Source organism: Xenopus tropicalis, chromosome 3, assembly GCF_000004195.4.
Source record: "Xenopus tropicalis strain Nigerian chromosome 3, UCB_Xtro_10.0, whole genome shotgun sequence".
Classification (NCBI taxonomy): domain Eukaryota; kingdom Metazoa; phylum Chordata; class Amphibia; order Anura; family Pipidae; genus Xenopus; species Xenopus tropicalis.
Genome location: NC_030679.2, coordinates 145,568,031 through 145,587,688, shown reverse-complemented (window position 1 = coordinate 145,587,688; position 19,658 = coordinate 145,568,031). Strand labels below are relative to the sequence as shown.

At 43.2% G+C, this 19,658-nt stretch overlaps 1 protein-coding gene across 1 annotated transcript; it reads left to right on the top strand.

Moving 5' to 3' along the window:
- Positions 1–2,740: 2,740 nt before the first annotated feature.
- LOC116409843 lies at positions 2,741–14,552 on the top strand. The gene is made up of 6 exons (XM_031899548.1): positions 2,741–3,182; positions 7,575–7,943; positions 10,768–11,127; positions 13,015–13,116; positions 13,393–13,421; positions 14,426–14,552. The coding sequence occupies exons 2-6, from the start codon at positions 7,586–7,588 to the stop codon at positions 14,432–14,434; spliced, it is 858 nt and encodes a 285-aa protein (XP_031755408.1). The 5' UTR covers positions 2,741–3,182; positions 7,575–7,585; the 3' UTR covers positions 14,435–14,552.
- The last annotated feature ends 5,106 nt before the right edge of the window (positions 14,553–19,658 follow it).

Genomic DNA, 19,658 nt, shown 5'->3' with positions numbered 1-19,658 from the left:
CCCAGCTGGCACTTTGGCAGTTGATTGGTACCCATGGGTGCCTGTCTGGGCATATAAAACACTTACCATAAAAACCAATCCTGCCCATTGGGTGCCTCACACAATTGATGGGTTCCCTCACTACACTGGCCCCTTGGAGGACTACCTATAAAAATACACACACAATTGTTTGGGGTCACCCCAAGACTTGATACTTGAGGGTATTGCTTAGTGTCCTCTCTTCTCTCAGTTTCTCAGACCCGCAGTCACTCAGGCAGTTGCCCCTCTGCTCCTTGCCATGGCAGGCAGTACCCCTAGCCCCTCTGGGAGTTATTTACACACAATGGCAGCCAGGGTCGGACTGGGCCGCCGGGACACCGGGAAAATACCCGGTGGGCCCCAGCGGCCCTGACCCGACCCTGTTGCTGCTGCCCCTGGCCAGTGATGTCCTCCCCGATGCAGTTTACATATGCGCATTCAGGGAAGGACGTCTCTGTTACATCAAAAAAGAAATACAAAGAGGTTGTCTGTCCCCCTGCCTGCTTGCCTCATAAATGAAAGCTTCCGTAATTAGAAGGGAAAGTGAGGCAGGCCGAAGACGCGTAACGTTTAAAAGCCGGGTAAAGAGGTGACGTCACAAATCTCCGCTCTCCTTTGAATGCAGACATTCTTAAACGGGCTAGGCTCCCTTTGGAGTTCACAGGAAGGAATATCTGTGGGCTGCTGAGCTGATCTTTGCCCTTATCCTACTTGCAAAATGGTCTGACAGCAGTAGGTGTCACTTTCTACAAGTATTACAGGTTTTGGTGCACTAACTGCTGGGGCAGGATCGAGTGCAAGAAAGGTGGCAGTAACACAGTAGGGGACAGGTATTAAGCTATTCCCACTTTTTTATGCTTAAAACTTAAACTTAAGTGAAACCAATTGCATGTGATGGAAAAGTAAGCAACTGACCTAGCAGCCACAATTTGGTTGGGTTTTTTATTTTATTTTTTATCAAATTCCCTACAATGCATTTTTGCTTGCAGGCTACAAAAAGCCAGAATATTAACTGTAGATCAAATGAAAGATGCTTAAAAAAAATCTTACTAATACTAACTTTAGTAAAGTTCCCCTTAAATCATCCATGTTATGTGAATGACCAATTTACACAGTAATTAACTATTTAGTTAGGTAGATATTAAAGAATAAACATACCAATGTGCTTTTCTGTGCATTTTTGCATTAAACAATCTTTGTATTTTTATAGATATTTTCATTTTTAGACTGGTAATAGTTGCTGAAGACACACTACTAACAACTACTTTTTCACAGCTACTAAACTCCAGTAAACAGACAATACTAAGAATTGCCTCTGCTAAAACACATGTAGAGACAGTTATCAGTAAATGATCAGCATTGTCTTCTGTTTTAGTAGCCACGACAAGTAGCTGCTACTAGTAGCTCTGTGTGTCTTCACTATAAAAGAGTCTAATATAGAACTGTTAAGCTGAAGCCTGTTGTTAGAAGTTAAACTGTATAAAACTGCAAAAAATTTTAAGGACAAATACAAACAGAAAATGGATGTAACTTCCAAAAGCGGTCAGAGGACCACTCTGAGAAAGTTTACATCTGTTAATTTTTTGGGGGTTTATGTTCCCCTATGTATGGCCTCTTTTAGCCTCCCCAAACAAAAAATTCACCCTCTGCCTATGGAGGGGGTGAATTAGGGGTGTGCGGTGGGGGCCCCTGCAGGGGATGCGTCGATGGAGGTACCTTGGGGGGTGCAGGGCCCCCGGGGCGGTAGCCCCGGTGGGCCCTTCACCCCCCCAGTCCGACCCTGATGGCAGCCTTCCTGCCCCCTGTCCTGCTCAGAGAGACCTCCCTAACATTCTCACTACAATTAAATACCTTGTGCAGCCTTCCTATGAGCCCCAATGTGTGTCCAACCAATGGGAAGGATTGTCTTTACTGATTGGTCCTTCCAGAATACTCCAGGGTCCAGGACCTCAAAGCAAAATTCTTTAAACAGAGACAACATTGCCTGTGTAATAACCCCCCGACTGGACTTTCATCTCCTAGTATGGAGAACCTAAAGGGGAAACTCACCTTTTAACATTTTGGTCACTTTTTCTTACACAATATTGCATAAGAAAAAAAACTGGTCCCTTTCTTTCTATTGCAACAGCTAAGATTCTCATGCCCACTCTCATGCTATCCCAACTAGTCTACTGTAACCTGCTACTAACTGGCCTCCCTAACTCTCATCTCAGCCCCTTAAGTTTGTATTAAACACTGCTGCCAGAATTCTCCTCCTCTCATCCAAGAGAGGCCCCTCCCCTGCTGAGTCCTTATCATGGCTTCCCATTAAACAGAGAGTAACTTTCAAACTCCTTCTCACAACCTTCAAAGCCCCCATCCCTCTGCCCCTCACTCCATCTCTTCCCTTGTGTCTCCATACGTTCCTGGCCGACTCTCAGAGCAACCGCTTGGTTCCCCCCCACTACTACTGCTGTTTCCCACCTCAGAGTTGACTAATATCACCGTAGGTGGGGGGTATGGGAAGGGGGAAGGTACTGTGGATATTAATGCTGCAACTATCAAGTGATTTTACAGAACAATTCCCTGCATTTGATTGATATTACTCCTCCCAGGCATGTCTGTGTCTGACACCCAACGTGGGATGAGCCACTTGTATTCTACATCTAGTTAAAGGCTTTTTTTTATATTTTTCCGCTCATCAAATGCCTTTTTATGACTGTCTCAATCTGAATTTCCATATCTTAGCTATGTCCCAGTTACACTGAGTTGAACATCCAAGTCATTCTCTATTGAAGGTGCCGTGTGTGGGAGACCAGGACAATACTGTGTAGACCAACCTTCAGGCTTGGAAGCATTTGCTGGAGACTCAGTGACCTTCCCATGCAGTTTTGTGTTCCCCAGAACTGTCACAGGAATTACTAATGTGGCCATTATCCTTCATGCTGGTGGAGGGAATTATTGTGGGGCTCGTATATATAACAGCGGGTACGGCAACACAACTCAGGGATACCAGGGAAGGGTGTCACTGGTGGGAGATCCATGGACTCGGAATGGGACCATCACCCTGACCAATGTAACCACAAGTGATATAAAGTCCTACTGCTGCCGTGTCCGACTTCTAATTCCAAACAAGGAGACTGAGCAGTGGCAGAACGGAAGAGGCACTTGGCTAACTGTCAGGGGTAAGTACCCAGACTCTTCCTTATAGAATTTGTTTCTATGGGGGATTTCTAAAAACCCCTAGAATGTGAAACAAAACGACATACTATATAAATAGGGCCTAACTAACCTTTTGCTCCCACACTACTTCCTGTTACAGTTAGAGCTGCATCACTTCCTGTCAGCTGATCTCTGAGGGAACACACAGCATCACTAAATGGCGGCTCAAGGGAAAGGATGTAAAAGGGCAATATTTACTGATATATTTATTCCAGTTTGGGGAGATTCTTTAATAGGCCACTTAACATAATATAAACTGTCTGTTGGTTACGTATTCATTCTGGGGGGATAGTTTTCCTTTAAAGTTTTTTGGGTGGCACTACTTCTGCCCCTCAATGTATAATGTATTTAGGATCTGGAGTTATTGTTTGTAGAAGTCAATGTGCTGTTATTTACTAGTGCATATTGTGTGTGTGTGTGTGTGTGTATGTATATCTATCCCCTTTACTGTACAAGCTAATTCAGGCTTGTGGCACATGGGGCAGCTTCTCCATGGTATATTTTAGCTGGCAGAGACAGGCCCAAAGCCATCCTAAATTATTGGGAGGCAGTATGGTCAGTTTTAACTGTTTACCCACTTGCACACTAAGCAGATCCTGCTTTCCTCTGTGTCTATAAAAACCTGTGGAAGAAAGCAGCCGATTCTCCTAGAATGACATATTTTCTTGTCACAGTGTTATATTAATGAAAGCGCCAGCAAATACATTGTCAGGTAGAAAAATCATCTGGGCCTAAGACAAACCCTTCAGTGTTTATAAACTGCCTGTGGGCTTTGCTGGATTGGCCCTGTTGGGTATCCCACAGGGCTAGTCCAGCAAAGCTCACAGGCAGTTTATACTGCCCATATACTTATGGGCCCTAGTCCTGTTGGATATTATAAGGAAAGTTCAGCCTTCCCTCTCTCTGTATATACAGGGGATAGATAGCCGGGCCTCCCCTCTCTCTGTATATACAGGGGATAGATAGCCGGGCCCCCCCTCTCTCTGTATATACAGGGGATAGATAGCCGGGCCTCCCCTCTCTCTGTATATACAGGGGATAGATAGCCGGGCCTCCCCTCTCTCTGTATATACAGGGGATAGATAGCCGGGCCTCCCCTCTCTCTGTATATACAGGGGATAGATAGCCGGGCCTCCCCTCTCTCTGTATATACAGGGGATAGATAGCCGGGCCTTCCCTCTCTCTGTATATACAGGGGATAGATAGCCGGGCCTTCCCTCTCTCTGTATATACAGGGGATAGATAGCCGGACCTCCCCTCTCTCTGTATATACAGGGGATAGATAGCCGGGCCTCCCCTCTCTCTGTATATACAGGGGATAGATAGCCGGGCCTCCCCTCTCTCTGTATATACAGGGGATAGATAGCCGGGCCTCCCCTCTCTCTGTATATACAGGGGATAGATAGCCGGGCCTCCCCTCTCTCTGTATATACAGGGGATAGATAGCCGGGCCTCCCCTCTCTCTGTATATACAGGGGATAGATAGCCGGGCCTCCCCTCTCTCTGTATATACAGGGGATAGATAGCCGGGCCTTCCCTCTCTCTGTATATACAGGGGATAGATAGCCGGGCCTCCCCTCTCTCTGTATATACAGGGGATAGATAGCCGGGCCCCCCCTCTCTCTGTATATACAGGGGATAGATAGCCGGGCCTCCCCTCTCTCTGTATATACAGGGGATAGATAGCCGGGCCCCCCCTCTCTCTGTATATACAGGGGATAGATAGCCGGGCCTCCCCTCTCTCTGTATATACAGGGGATAGATAGCCGGGCCTCCCTCTCTCTGTATATACAGGGGATAGATAGCCGGGCCTCCCCTCTCTCTGTATATACAGGGGATAGATAGCCGGGCCTCCCCTCTCTCTGTATATACAGGGGATAGATAGCCGGGCCTCCCCTCTCTCTGTATATACAGGGGATAGATAGCCGGGCCTCCCCTCTCTCTGTATATACAGGGGATAGATAGCCGGGCCTCCCCTCTCTCTGTATATACAGGGGATAGATAGCCGGGCCTCCCCTCTCTCTGTATATACAGGGGATAGATAGCCGGGCCCCCCCTCTCTCTGTATATACAGGGGATAGATAGCCGGGCCTCCCCTCTCTCTGTATATACAGGGGATAGATAGCCGGGCCTCCCCTCTCTCTGTATATACAGGGGATAGATAGCCGGGCCTCCCCTCTCTCTGTATATACAGGGGATAGATAGCCGGGCCTCCCCTCTCTCTGTATATACAGGGGATAGATAGCCGGGCCTCCCCTCTCTCTGTATATACAGGGGATAGATAGCCGGGCCTCCCCTCTCTCTGTATATACAGGGGATAGATAGCCGTGCCTCCCCTCTCTCTGTATATACAGGGGATAGATAGCCGGGCCTCCCCTCTCTCTGTATATACAGGGGATAGATAGCCGGGCCTTCCCTCTCTCTGTATATACGGGGGATAGATAGCCGGACCTCCCCTCTCTCTGTATATACAGGGGATAGATAGCCGGGCCTCCCCTCTCTCTGTATATACAGGGGATAGATAGCCGGGCCTCCCCTCTCTCTGTATATACAGGGGATAGATAGCCGGGCCTTCCCTCTCTCTGTATATACAGGGGATAGATAGCCGGGCCTCCCCTCTCTCTGTATATACAGGGGATAGATAGCCGGGCCTCCCCTCTCTCTGTATATACAGGGGATAGATAGCGGGACCTTCCCTCACTCTGTATATACAGGGGATAGATAGCCGGGCCTCCCCTCTCTCTGTATATACAGGGGATAGATAGCCGGGCCCCCCTCTCTCTGTATATACAGGGGATAGATAGCCGGGCCCCCCCTCTCTCTGTATATACAGGGGATAGATAGCCGGGCCTCCCCTCTCTCTGTATATACAGGGGATAGATAGCCGGGCCTCCCCTCTCTCTGTATATACAGGGGATAGATAGCCGGGCCTCCCCTCTCTCTGTATATACAGGGGATAGATAGCCGGGCCTCCCCTCTCTCTGTATATACAGGGGATAGATAGCCGGGCCTTCCCTCTCTCTGTATATACAGGGGATAGATAGCCGGGCCTTCCCTCTCTCTGTATATACAGGGGATAGATAGCCGGGCCTCCCCTCTCTCTGTATATACAGGGGATAGATAGCCGGGCCTTCCCTCTCTCTGTATATACAGGGGATAGATAGCCGGGCCTCCCCTCTCTCTGTATATACAGGGGATAGATAGCCGGGCCTCCCCTCTCTCTGTATATACGGGGGATAGATAGCCGGGCCTCCCCTCTCTCTGTATATACAGGGGATAGATAGCCGGGCCTTCCCTCTCTCTGTATATACAGGGGATAGATAGCCGGGCCTCCCCTCTCTCTGTATATACGGGGGATAGATAGCCGGGCCTCCCCTCTCTCTGTATATACAGGGGATAGATAGCCGGGCCTCCCCTCTCTCTGTATATACAGGGGATAGATAGCCGGGCCTCCCCTCTCTCTGTATATACAGGGGATAGATAGCCGGGCCTCCCCTCTCTCTGTATATACAGGGGATAGATAGCCGGGCCTCCCCTCTCTCTGTATATACAGGGGATAGATAGCCGGGCCTTCCCTCTCTCTGTATATACAGGGGATAGATAGCCGGGCCCCCCCTCTCTCTGTATATACAGGGGATAGATAGCCGGGCCTCCCCTCTCTCTGTATATACAGGGGATAGATAGCCGGGCCTCCCCTCTCTCTGTATATACGGGGGATAGATAGCCGGGCCTCCCCTCTCTTTGTATATACAGGGGATAGATAGCCGGGCCTCCCCTCTCTCTGTATATACAGGGGATAGATAGCCGGGCCTCCCCTCTCTCTGTATATACAGGGGATAGATAGCCGGGCCTTACCTCTCTCTGTATATACAGGGGATAGATAGCCGGGCCCCCCCTCTCTCTGTATATACAGGGGATAGATAGCCGGGCCTCCCCTCTCTCTGTATATACGGGGGATAGATAGCCGGGCCTCCCCTCTCTCTGTATATACGGGGGATAGATAGCCGGGCCTCCCCTCTCTCTGTATATACAGGGGATAGATAGCCAGGCCTCCCCTCTCTCTGTATATACAGGGGATAGATAGCCGGGCCTCCCCTCTCTCTGTATATACAGGGGATAGATAGCCGGGCCCCCCTCTCTCTGTATATACAGGGGATAGATAGCCGGGCCCCCCCTCTCTCTGTATATACAGGGGATAGATAGCCGGGCCTCCCCTCTCTCTGTATATACAGGGGATAGATAGCCGTGCCCCCCCTCTCTGTATATACAGGGGATTAGTAGTTCAGCTGTTACATGAGTACAAGGTATATTATAACTAATAATAACTGTCTCTGTTACAATATCCCGTTCTGTAGGAGAGAATGACATGACTATGCATCAGCCTCCGTTCATTCCTGCTCTGGTTGGTGACACGGTGACAATTCCCTGTCATTTCTCCATCAGCGCCAAGAAGAAAATCCAGAACATGTCTCTATCCAGTGTTCAGTGGAGCTTTAGTTCTCAGTATATAGACTATGGGCCAGATATATATAACAGTGCCACGGGGACAGTACGCAGTGAGGACAAAGGGCGGATGTCTCTGGCTGGGGAAGGCGGCGCAGCCATACAAATCAAACACGTGGGGCTCAGTGACAGCGGCTGGTACTGCTGTGGGGCACAAGTGACTGGAGATGGACAAGTTTATAGAACTGAGAGAGAGAGCGGAACCAACCTGATCATTACAGGTAACTGTCACTAAATATTTATATGACTAATGAAGGAACCTCAGTTACACCAACAGGTATAACTAGAAAGGGAGGTTTGAGAACAATATTTATGTTGGTTTAAAAAACATGAAGTCACTGAATGTATGTATGTATGTATAACTTTATTTATAAAGTGCCACAAGGGTACGCAGCGCCTTACAGTCACACACAGGGAGCACAAGTGATACAATAAATAAATAAATAAATAAGTATAAATACAAACGGAGTAAGTGCCATGAGGTATGAGACACAGTAGGAAGGAGGTCCCTGCCCCGTAGAGCTTACAATATAAGTGGTTGGGTAACATACAGGCACAAACTGGAAGGTAAAAGTGCATCAGGTATGGTGAAATCTGATCTGTCGGTGGCACTTTATTCACTATATATTATAAGGAACTCCTCGGGGGCTTATAATATCCCTATATGTTACAATAGGGGGCACTTTATTCACTATATATTATAAGGAACTCCTCGGGGGCTTATAATATCCCTATATGTTACAATAGGGGGCACTTTATTCACTATATATTATAAGGAACTCCTCGGGGGCTTATAATATCCCTATATGTTACAATAGGGGGCACTTTTTTCACTATTTATTATAAGGAACCCCTCGGGGGCTTATAATATCCCTATATGTTACAATAGGGGGTACTTTATTCACTATATATTATAAGGAACTCCTCGGGGGCTTATAATATCCCTATATGTTACAATAGGGGGTACTTTATTCACTATATATTATAAGGAACTCCTCGGGGACTTATAATATCCCTATATGTTACAATAGGGGGCACTTTATTTACTATATATTATAAGGAATCCCTCTGGGACTTATAATATCCCTATATGTTACAATAGGGGGCACTTTATTCACTATATATTATAAGGAACTCCTCGGGGGCTTATAATATCCCTATATGTTACAATAGGGGGCACTTTATTCACTATATATTATAAGGAACTCCTCGGGGGCTTATAATATCCCTATATGTTACAATAGGGGGTACTTTATTCACTATATATTATAAGGAACTCCTCTGTGACTTATAATATCCCTATATGTTACAATAGGGGGCACTTTATTCCCTATATATTATAAGGAACTCCTCGGGGGCTTATAATATCCCTATATGTTACAATAGGGGGCACTTTATTCACTATATATTATAAGGAACTCCTCGGGGGCTTATAATATCCCTATATGTTACAATAGGGGGCACTTTATTCACTATATATTATAAGGAACTCCTCGGGGGCTTATAATATCCCTATATGTTACAATAGGGGGCACTTTATTCACTATATATTATAAGGAACTCCTCGGGGGCTTATAATATCCCTATATGTTACAATAGGGGGCACTTTATTCACTATATATTATAAGGAACTCCTCGGGGGCTTATAATATCCCTATATGTTACAATAGGGGGCACTTTATTCACTATATATTATAAGGAACTCCTCGGGGGCTTATAATATCCCTATATGTTACAATAGGGGGCACTTTATTCACTATATATTATAAGGAACTCCTCGGGGGCTTATAATATCCCTATATGTTACAATAGGGGGTACTTTATTCACTATATATTATAAGGAACTCCTCGGGGGCTTATAATATCCCTATATGTTACAATAGGGGGCACTTTATTCACTATATATTATAAGGAACTCCTCGGGGGCTTATAATATCCCTATATGTTACAATAGGGGGCACTTTATTCACTATATATTATAAGGAACTCCTCGGGGGCTTATAATATCCCTATATGTTACAATAGGGGGTACTTTATTCACTATATATTATAAGGAACTCCTCTGTGACTTAGAATATCCCTATATGTTACAATAGGGGGCACTTTATTCACTATATATTATAAGGAACTCCTCGGGGGCTTATAATATCCCTATATGTTACAATAGGGGGTACTTTATTCACTATATATTATAAGGAACTCCTCGGGGGCTTATAATATCCCTATATGTTACAATAGGGGGTACTTTATTCACTATATATTATAAGGAACTCCTCTGTGACTTATAATATCCCTATATGTTACAATAGGGGGCACTTTATTCACTATATATTATAAGGAACTCCTCGGGGGCTTATAATATCCCTATATGTTACAATAGGGGGCACTTTATTCACTATATATTATAAGGAACTCCTCAGGGGCTTATAATATCCCTATATGTTACAATAGGGGGCACTTTATTCACTATATATTATAAGGAACTCCTCGGGGGCTTATAATATCCCTATATGTTACAATAGGGGGTACTTTATTCACTATATATTATAAGGAACTCCTCTGTGACTTATAATATCCCTATATGTTACAATAGGGGGTACTTTATTCACTATATATTATAAGGAACTCCTCGGGGGCTTATAATATCCCTATATGTTACAATAGGGGGCACTTTATTCACTATATATTATAAGGAACTCCTCTGGGGCTTATAATATCCCTATATGTTACAATAGGGGGCACTTTATTCACTATATATTATAAGGAACTCCTCGGGGACTTATAATATCCCTATATGTTACAATAGGGGGCACTTTATTCACTATATCACTGCAGCATTAGGTTTCGGTGCTGTTTCCCACAACCAGCAGGCCTATGACTCTTAGGGTACAGCCACCAATCAAATGCTTATTCTCTGCCTAGTGTTTTCCCAATTTTTCCCAATTATTTCATATTTTTTGGGTTGATGACAATTTTTGTTTAATTCAGTGTCTGAATGCCCCCCCTTACCCCTTCCATCTACTCACATTATTTCCCTTGTTTTAGGCAAAACCAATAGAATGCAGATCGAGCAGCCAAAGGAGGTCACATTCCCAGACTCCCCTACTATCAGCTGTAACTATACATTACCGGAGAATGAAGATCCCTTGTGGGTCGGGATCTACTGGATGTTTGGGGACCCACGTGAGGGCTTTGCCTACCACCCTGACCCAGAATTAATACACCCCCGGTACCGGGGCAAAACCAGACTGGTGGGTCAGTCAGACCTGTATCTGGAAGAGGTGAATGGAATGGATAACTCCTCCTTCTACTGCCGCGTGGCAATGCGCCTGTGTAACTCTACTGAGGCAAACACCATAGAAACTTTACTGGGGGAAGGAAAAGGGACACTTCTAAGGGTGAATGGTAGGTAGAGAATATTCTATGGCAATAAAATTATTGATTACAAGACATCAAATCAGTGTGTACGTGTGTGTATATTACCCAAGAGACAAGACTATTGTGTAAATTAAATCATTAGACTATGCTTAGTGATGTCATCAATTAGTATTTAGTAATTTGTGATGTCATGACATCATATGTACACTCTATTGTAAAATATAAGGATAATAGAACTAACTTCAAAAGTTAAATGACCTTGGCAAATGCACTCAGCCTGTGGCCTCATGTCTTTATGTAGTCACAGAACCCCTCAGTGACTTCTAATATCCTTATCATTTAGAGTAGGGGGTTTTTATCCAAAAGTCCAAATGTGCTGCGCTTACCAGAGTTGCAGTCTTCTGTGCAACTGACTGGGGGAAAACTGTAGGGACTTTTGATGATTCTTGATGATACCTGAAAAAGTTTATTGCCCGTGATTATGACTAAAGCTGCCCATACATTGAAAGATCCACTTGTTTGGCAAGGTCATCGAATGAGCGGATCTTTTCCCAATATGTCCGCCTTGGGGTGGGAGATATCGGACTGACACATTGACGGGATACAGACTGTTGGGACAATAATTGCATCAATGCACCGCTGCGCTCCTGTCCCATTGGCATTTGTAAACCTGACATCTAGCTGATATCCAGCCACATATTGGTCGGGTAGGCCCATCTAAGGGCCCCATACATGGGCTGATAAACTGCTGACTCCGACTGTTGGCAGCTTTTATCGTTCTCTGTATGGCCGCTTTAAAGAATAAATGCCTTTTTTTTTTTAAAAAAAAAAATCAAAAATAACTCTGTACAGCCCCAGAATAACACAGGATCTTCCTTCAAGTGGGAACCAAGTAAACTCTCTTTATCCCTAGGTCTTTACTCTGGGCAGTAGTGCAACAGGATACTAATCCCACTAAATCTCCTAGTTGGAGCTATAAGCTGCTCAGATAGCTAGCTCTAAACTTTATATCACTCCTAGTGTGAGCTGTGAAATGGTGTATATCCTGATGCTCACTAAGACTAAAGGTGGTAATACATCGGCCATAAGGGTAACTATACACGGCCCTTTAGACCAGTTCTGCAGCTTCTCTGCCTGTGATGGGCCTCCCTAATGAACATCTGGCCTGAAATTGGGCAGATTTCGATTGGGTATGTTTGATTTTTCCGTCGGATGGGGGACCGTATTGGCTCATTGATGTGGTCCCCAAGCCGATGATGCCTATGCCCGCCGTTCTAATTTGATCATTTGACTCTAGGGCCAAACAATTGAATTAGCCCAATATCACCCACCCATAGGCGGGCATATTGGAAGAAGATCCCCTCGCTTGGAGACCTTGTCAATTGAGCAGATCTTACAGTGTATGGCCTCCTTAAGTTTTTCTAGATTCCACTCGTTCTCCTAGAATGGCTCCATAATACATGGGTGCTCTACTATATACTGTACTTTAGCTAAATGCCATCTAGTGGCCAAACTAGAGAACTGCAAAGGTTATATTTTGACACAGAAAAGGGACTTACTTCCTTTCTAATCAAGGACCCCCTTAGCTGTCTAAATCACTAGGGTACTGCCAGGGGAAAGGGGTACTCATTATACCAGTCCCCTATATGTAAACTTATATACAAGAGCTTCTACATTTGTTCTGGCACAAGGGTTCCATCTTTATTTAACGTTACAGATATTGGGTATTAAAATGATTTCTCTCTGGCCTCATTTATAGTGATATCCTCATGTATTATTGCATCCATTTATTGTACACAAGGCTGAAGGTGCAAATAAAATCACTAATAAATGAGAAGCTAGCTTTTCTTACTATTATTTAACTGCCCCACCTTCATTACTTTAACACCTTTTCCCAATTATTTGCTTTCCCAGTCCCTGAACCAACTTCTGCTCTCTACATTCTTCTAATTGTCAAATGTGTGCTGATCTGCATTTTGATTCCATCTGGAATTCTGGGCTATATTAAAATAAAGGGTAAGTATAGATTTGTACCCCGATGAGGGGACTTGGCTTTCTACCACTTACTTATTCAGAGCATCCCTGAATCAGTTCCCTTTGGGTTTAAAACTTAGCCCCCCAACCCTTGGTATTGTCTACTAACCCATAGCAACAGGTAACCAGTGAATTTCACTATTGGTTGCTATGCATTACTAGACATGGTATATACTTTGCAACATTTGTAATAATAATACCTGCAATACAAGTGTCAGACTGTACCTCACGGAAGATTTGTTTTTCTTTTTTCCACAGGAGATATTTATTCTATTTACCAGATTCAAGTAAGTCATTTACTCTCTATAAAATACTCAGCTCTCACTCTGTCCCTCACTCTGTATAAGGGCAAGGTCACATGGGGCAGATTATTGGCCTGCGCTGATCCACAGACTGACAATCTGCCCCATGTGACTTTGGCCTAAGGGCAGTGACAGACATGGAGATTATTCCCCTCAATAAATCTCCTACCGTGGGCGACTAATCTCCTTTAAACGCTTTCCCACCAGCAATAATGTAAATCACCAGTGGGAAAACAAACGTTTTGCAGGATAGTCTGGTCTGCTCAAGAGGCAATGTCAGGTTACTCAGCAAAGCCACAGCGACATGTATGTTTTCCCATCAGCGATTTATATTAATGCCGGCGGGAAAGCATTTGAGGGAAATTATTAGTGATGAGCGAACCTGTCCCATGTCGTGAAATGCATTGAAGTCAATAGGCAACTTTTTTTTACACAGGTGACATTTTTTACACTGGGCTTTTTTTCTTGCTTCCAAATGCATTAAAGTCAGTTGGTGTTTTTTTTTTATTTGTCTGACTTTTTTTGTCTCTGCAACGTTTTTGCCTCGCCAAATTGGCAAAATGTGGAATTTTGCTGTGAATCCATGCCTGGCAAAACAATTTTCCCATTACTAGAAATTATTAGTCGCCTGCAGTAGAGAACATGGCCGCTCCTGCCATGAAGCAAGGTGAGAACCTCACCTGAGGCGGCAGTGAGTAGCCAGTTACCACGGAAGGCAAAAATTCACCTCTGGCAACTTTAAGAGCCAAACTTTTGTTTGTTAAAGCAAAAAATTCAGCTCTCCTAGTGCAGAAGCACAATAGCACTCCCGGCACTAGCGATGTGGCCCCCTCTGGACTCGCTCCGATGCTAAAGTTCTAAGTACAGAGAAGATTTATCAAGGGCAACTAATCTCCAAATCTGCCACTGCCTGAGACCCACAGCTTTCTCTCACTCCTGCCTTTGTCCAGTTTTTTTTCAAAAATAATTTCTACTTTTTCCTTTTCTAGACCCAGTGACCCCAGTAGAAGATAATTTGCCTCGCTCTACCCTGTTCTTTCTTGAGCACAGGTCACATGCCTGTGGCACCCTGGGAAATGAAGAATATGGCTAGCCCCATGGGGAAAACAGATTACAATGCAGGATTCTGCTGGAGAAGCTCTATTAACTGATGGGTTTTTTTATAAAAAAAAAAGTTTTCCCATGACAGTATTGCTTTAAGTACTGATCTATAAGTTGATTTATGTTTCTTGGCAGATCCCAAAGAACAATGAAAGAAATATTTGATTTAATTATAGTGGTTCATACTCTGGTATAAAATGAAATGTGCCTTTGGAAGGACCAAGTGGAATTGAAGCCACTCTTTTTTAAAGGGATACTGATGTTATTCCATCTTCCAACTATCAAATCACTCCCTTCATCCCTTTATAGAGTAATGGGATCCCTTATCCAGAAAGCTCCAAATTACGGAAAGCCCGTCTCCCATAGACTCCATTTTAATCAAATAATTTAGAATTTTAAAACTGATTCCCTTTTCTCTGTAATAATAAAACAGTACCTGTACTTGATCCCAACTAAGATATAATTACCCCTTATTGGGGGCAGAACAGCCCTATTGGGTTTATTTCATGGTTAAATGATTCCCTTTTCTCTGTAATAATAAAACAGTACCTGTACTTGATCCCAACTAAGATATAATTACCCCTTATTGGGGCAGAACAGCCCTATTGGGTTTATTTCATGGTTAAATGATTCCCTTTTCTCTGTAATAATAAAACAGTACCTGTACTTGATCCCAACTAAGATATAATTACCCCTTATTGGGGCAGAACAGCCCTATTGGGTTTATTTAATGGTTAAATGATTCCCTTTTCTCTGTAATAATAAAACAGTACCTGTACTTGATCCCAACTAAGATATAATTACCCCTTATTGGGGGCAGAACAGCCCTATTGGGTTTATTTAATGGTTAAATGATTCCCTTTTCTCTGTAATAATAAAACAGTACCTGTACTTGATCCCAACTAAGATATAATTACCCCTTATTGGGGCAGAACAGCCCTATTGGGTTTATTTAATGGTTAAATGATTCCCTTTTCTCTGTAATAATAAAACAGTACCTGTACTTGATCCCAACTAAGATATAATTACCCCTTATTGGGGGCAGAACAGCCCTATTGGGTTTATTTCATGGTTAAATGATTCCCTTTTCTCTGTAATAATAAAACAGTACCTGTACTTGATCCCAACTAAGATATAATTACCCCTTATTGGGGCAGAACAGCCCTATTGGGTTTATTTAATGGTTAAATGATTCCCTTTTCTCTGTAATAATAAAACAGTACCTGTACTTGATCCCAACTAAGATATAATTACCCCTTATTGGGGCAGAACAGCCCTATTGGGTTTATTTAATGGTTAAATGATTCCCTTTTCTCTGTAATAATAAAACAGTACCTGTACTTGATCCCAACTAAGATATAATTACCCCTTATTGGGGGCAGAACAGCCCTATTGGGTTTATTTAAAGGAACAGTAACACCAAAAAATGAAAGTGTATAAAAGTAACTAAAATATAATGTGCTGCTGCCCTGCACTGGTAAAAGTTGTGTGTTTACTTCAGAAAGTCTACTATAATTTATATAAATAAGCTGCTATGTAGCCATGGAGGCAGCCATTCAAAGGAGAAAAGGCACAGGCACATAGCAGATAACAGATAAAACACTATTGTATTCTACAGAACTTGTCTGTTATCTGCTATGTAACCTGTGCCTTTTCTCCTTTTTTCCAGCTTGAATGGCTGCCCCCATGGCTACACAGCAGCTTATTATATAAATTATAGTAGACTTTCTGAAGTAAACACACAACTTTTACCAGTGCAGGGCAGCAGCACATTATATTTTAGTTACTTTTATACACTTTCATTTTTTGGTGTTACTGTTCCTTTAATGGTTAAATGATTCCCTTTTCTCTGTAATAATAAAACAGTACCTGTACTTGATCCCAACTAAGATATAATTACCCCTTATTGGGGCAGAACAGCCCTATTGGGTTTATTTCATGGTTAAATGATTCCCTTTTCTCTGTAATAATAAAACAGTACCTGTACTTGATCCCAACTAAGATATAATTACCCCTTATTGGGGGCAGAATAGCCCTATTGGGTTTAATTAATGTTTTATTGATTTTTTAGTAGACTTAAGGTATGGAGATCCAAATTACAGAAAGACTCCTTATCTGGAATGCCCTTGGCCCTGAGCATTCTGGATAACGGGTCCTATACCTGTACTTCAACATTTCAAATATTCCTCATCCTTTCTGGAAGAAGAAAGGCAAATGATTCTTTAAGGATATACCATTCATTTTTGCAATGCACTAAACCATATATAATAATGTAAAATAGATGTATTTGCTTTTATTTTAATTCCTTTGGATCCGAACATGTCCATAATTGCTTTTCAGTAACAGAGCCAGGGAGCTATACAGCCAGGGAGCAGAGAGACACAGAAGGAGGGAGGGGTTTCCCTGCTGCTGTTGAGTAAAGTCTGTGAGTCAGTGCTGTGACCACTTCCTGTGGGAGACTGAAGTGACACTCCCACCTTTCATTTCGCTCTGGCTTCTGACTTGAGAGGTTGTGCATGCAGCTCTCATATAATGACAGTTTTAGGAGGTAAAATGGTTTCAAAACATCTTTCTTTCTTTCACATTTTGACGGAGGATGAATATTATAACTGAAGAAGAACATTTTATAAAATGTCTCCTTTAACGCTTTCCTTCTCACCTAATCTCAGTCGCACCTGGTTCTGCCAGTCTCTAAACATAACCCAGTGTAATCATTCAGATCCCTTGTCATGCAGCCACTACGCTTATAGCTCCAGGGCTTTCCTTGAATGAGCTTTAAATCTTGGACCTGCGGGGGCGGGGTCAGATGTGGAAGTTTCAAAAACATCAGTTCCTTTTCTAAAATGTAATAAAGCAAACTCTAATTCCTGATTCTGTGGTTTTGCCCCAAAAGTAGAATCTTCTGGCCCCAAATCCAAGACTTGTTAACCCCAAACTGAGATTTACCCTTCAATTTACTCAAGAATTAGAATTTTTTGTGTGATATAAAGGATGTTATTAAAGGGAAACTATCCCCCCAGAATGAATACGTAACCAACAGATAGTTTATATTATGTTACGTGGCCTATTAAAGAATCTCCCCAAACTGGAATATATATCAGTAAATATTGCCCTTTTACATCCTTTCCCTTGAGCCGCCATTTAGTGATGGGCTGTGTGCTTCCTCAGAGATCAGCTGACAGGAAGTGATGCAGCTCTAACTGTAACAGGAAGTAGTGTGGGAGCAAAAGGCAGAACTCTGCCCATTCATTGGCTGATGGGGCCTAGCATGTATGTGTGCCTTGGCTTGTTTGTGTGCACTGTGAATCCTATGATCCCAAGGGGCGGCCCTTAGTACTTAAAATGGCAGTTTCCTATTTAGGATTACCCAATGGCACACACTACTAAATAAGTATATTTATATGAAAATTTTTTATTTAGATGAAGCAGGGTTTTACATATGAGCTGTTTAACATTTTTATAGAGATCTACATTGATCAGGGGTATAGTTTTCCTTTAAGGGAATATAGATCTCCAAATGGACTACTCTGTTGTAACTTTGTGAATATTCACGAACAAGCTAAAAGGGTTGAGGAGACCGCCTCATACGTATGCAAATAAGTCAAAAAGGGATTCTGGGAACAAATTCCTTAAGGCTCTTAGAAAAGTCCCATTTACATGGGTTTATCCTATAGGCTAAAGCTCACTCACTGGGTTTTAAAGCAGAAGCCGGGATAATAGCTGATCAGATTCCCAACTACAGACCAGTTTCGCCCTTCTTGAGGCTCATCAGTATAGTGTAGGGGTTTCTGATCAGCTTAGGGAGAGCCGGGAGTGGGGATTCACGAACAAGCTAAAAGGGTTGAGGAGACCGCCTCATACATATGCAAATAAGTCAAAAAGGGATTCTGGGAACAAATTCCTTTAGGAATAAACCCAGATAAAGATAAACCCATGTAAATGGGACTTTTCTAAGAGCCTAAAGGTGGTCCCAGAATCCCTTTTTGACGTAACTTTGTGAATAGTACCTTGAGAATAGGTAGAATGGCAATTTCCCTCTATGGAAGCAGCTCATGTCTGTAAGGGAATTTGGTTGTCACACTTACAGGAATAAAACTGTATTAAAACTATAATCTGTCTGTAATGTGGGCTAAAGTCTGCTACATTGGTTTTAATGCAAGTGTTCACATGGACTGAGAGATCTCTTTTGGGTGAATGGTAAATTTCCGGTCTTCTATTTTTCCTTCTCTCCATTAGGCTGGCCCCTAATGCACTTTCCTGTCTTTACTCTGAATCTGTCAGCACCTGTGAGCCCTGCATGGAACTAGCTAGTTTGTGTTAAAAGCCTGACGTGTATTTCTGTGTTTAAATGTGCAAGATATGCATGTATTGGAAAAATAATGCATTTGTTAGATGTATTGCTATCAAGGCATTTAAAATACTTAATTACAAGTGCAGCTTTAAACTTAAAAGTATTCCCATACCTCTGATCCAGCCGGGGGTGGGGGCTTGCACCTCTAAGAGGCGGGCCAGCAGCACTTCCTGGATTTTAAAGGGAATATTGCAGTGCATTGTGGGAGCTCTGACTCCTATAAATGTCTGGAGGGCTCTGCAGGTACCAAGTCATTGTAAAGTATTAATGGGAATTTTGAATAGCAGGGTTTTATTTTTCTTTTTTGTAACAAAGTCTGCTTTGCTTTATAAGTCTCTGATATATGTGTAAATAAGAGCCTTGATTATTTGTTGTTTTTTTTTATGGAGGTCGTGTGAAATAAAATAAACCTCTGATTTTTACATCAAGACAAGAATTTTCTTTGTGGAAAAATCCCCCATGCCCCACGGCCTGGATTTGGAGAGATATCAATGGAGAAGTGTAAGGGAGATGTGAGTGGGATTTGAATGCTCTGGGCTTGAGTCTGGGAGTGTGGGGTGCAGGGGTGAGAGATCTCAGCAGTGAGAGCAGAGGGTTTTTATGGGTTTTATTAAACAAGAAAGAATTAACATAACTCAGACCGACATGCTGGACAAATATTACAACCAAAATTCACCCCCCCCCCCAGTCCACTGGCCAAATATCCTGATGAAGAACTTGACAAATGGACAAAAGCAGTCTCAGTCCCAGGAAGAGTCTATGCTTTTGCA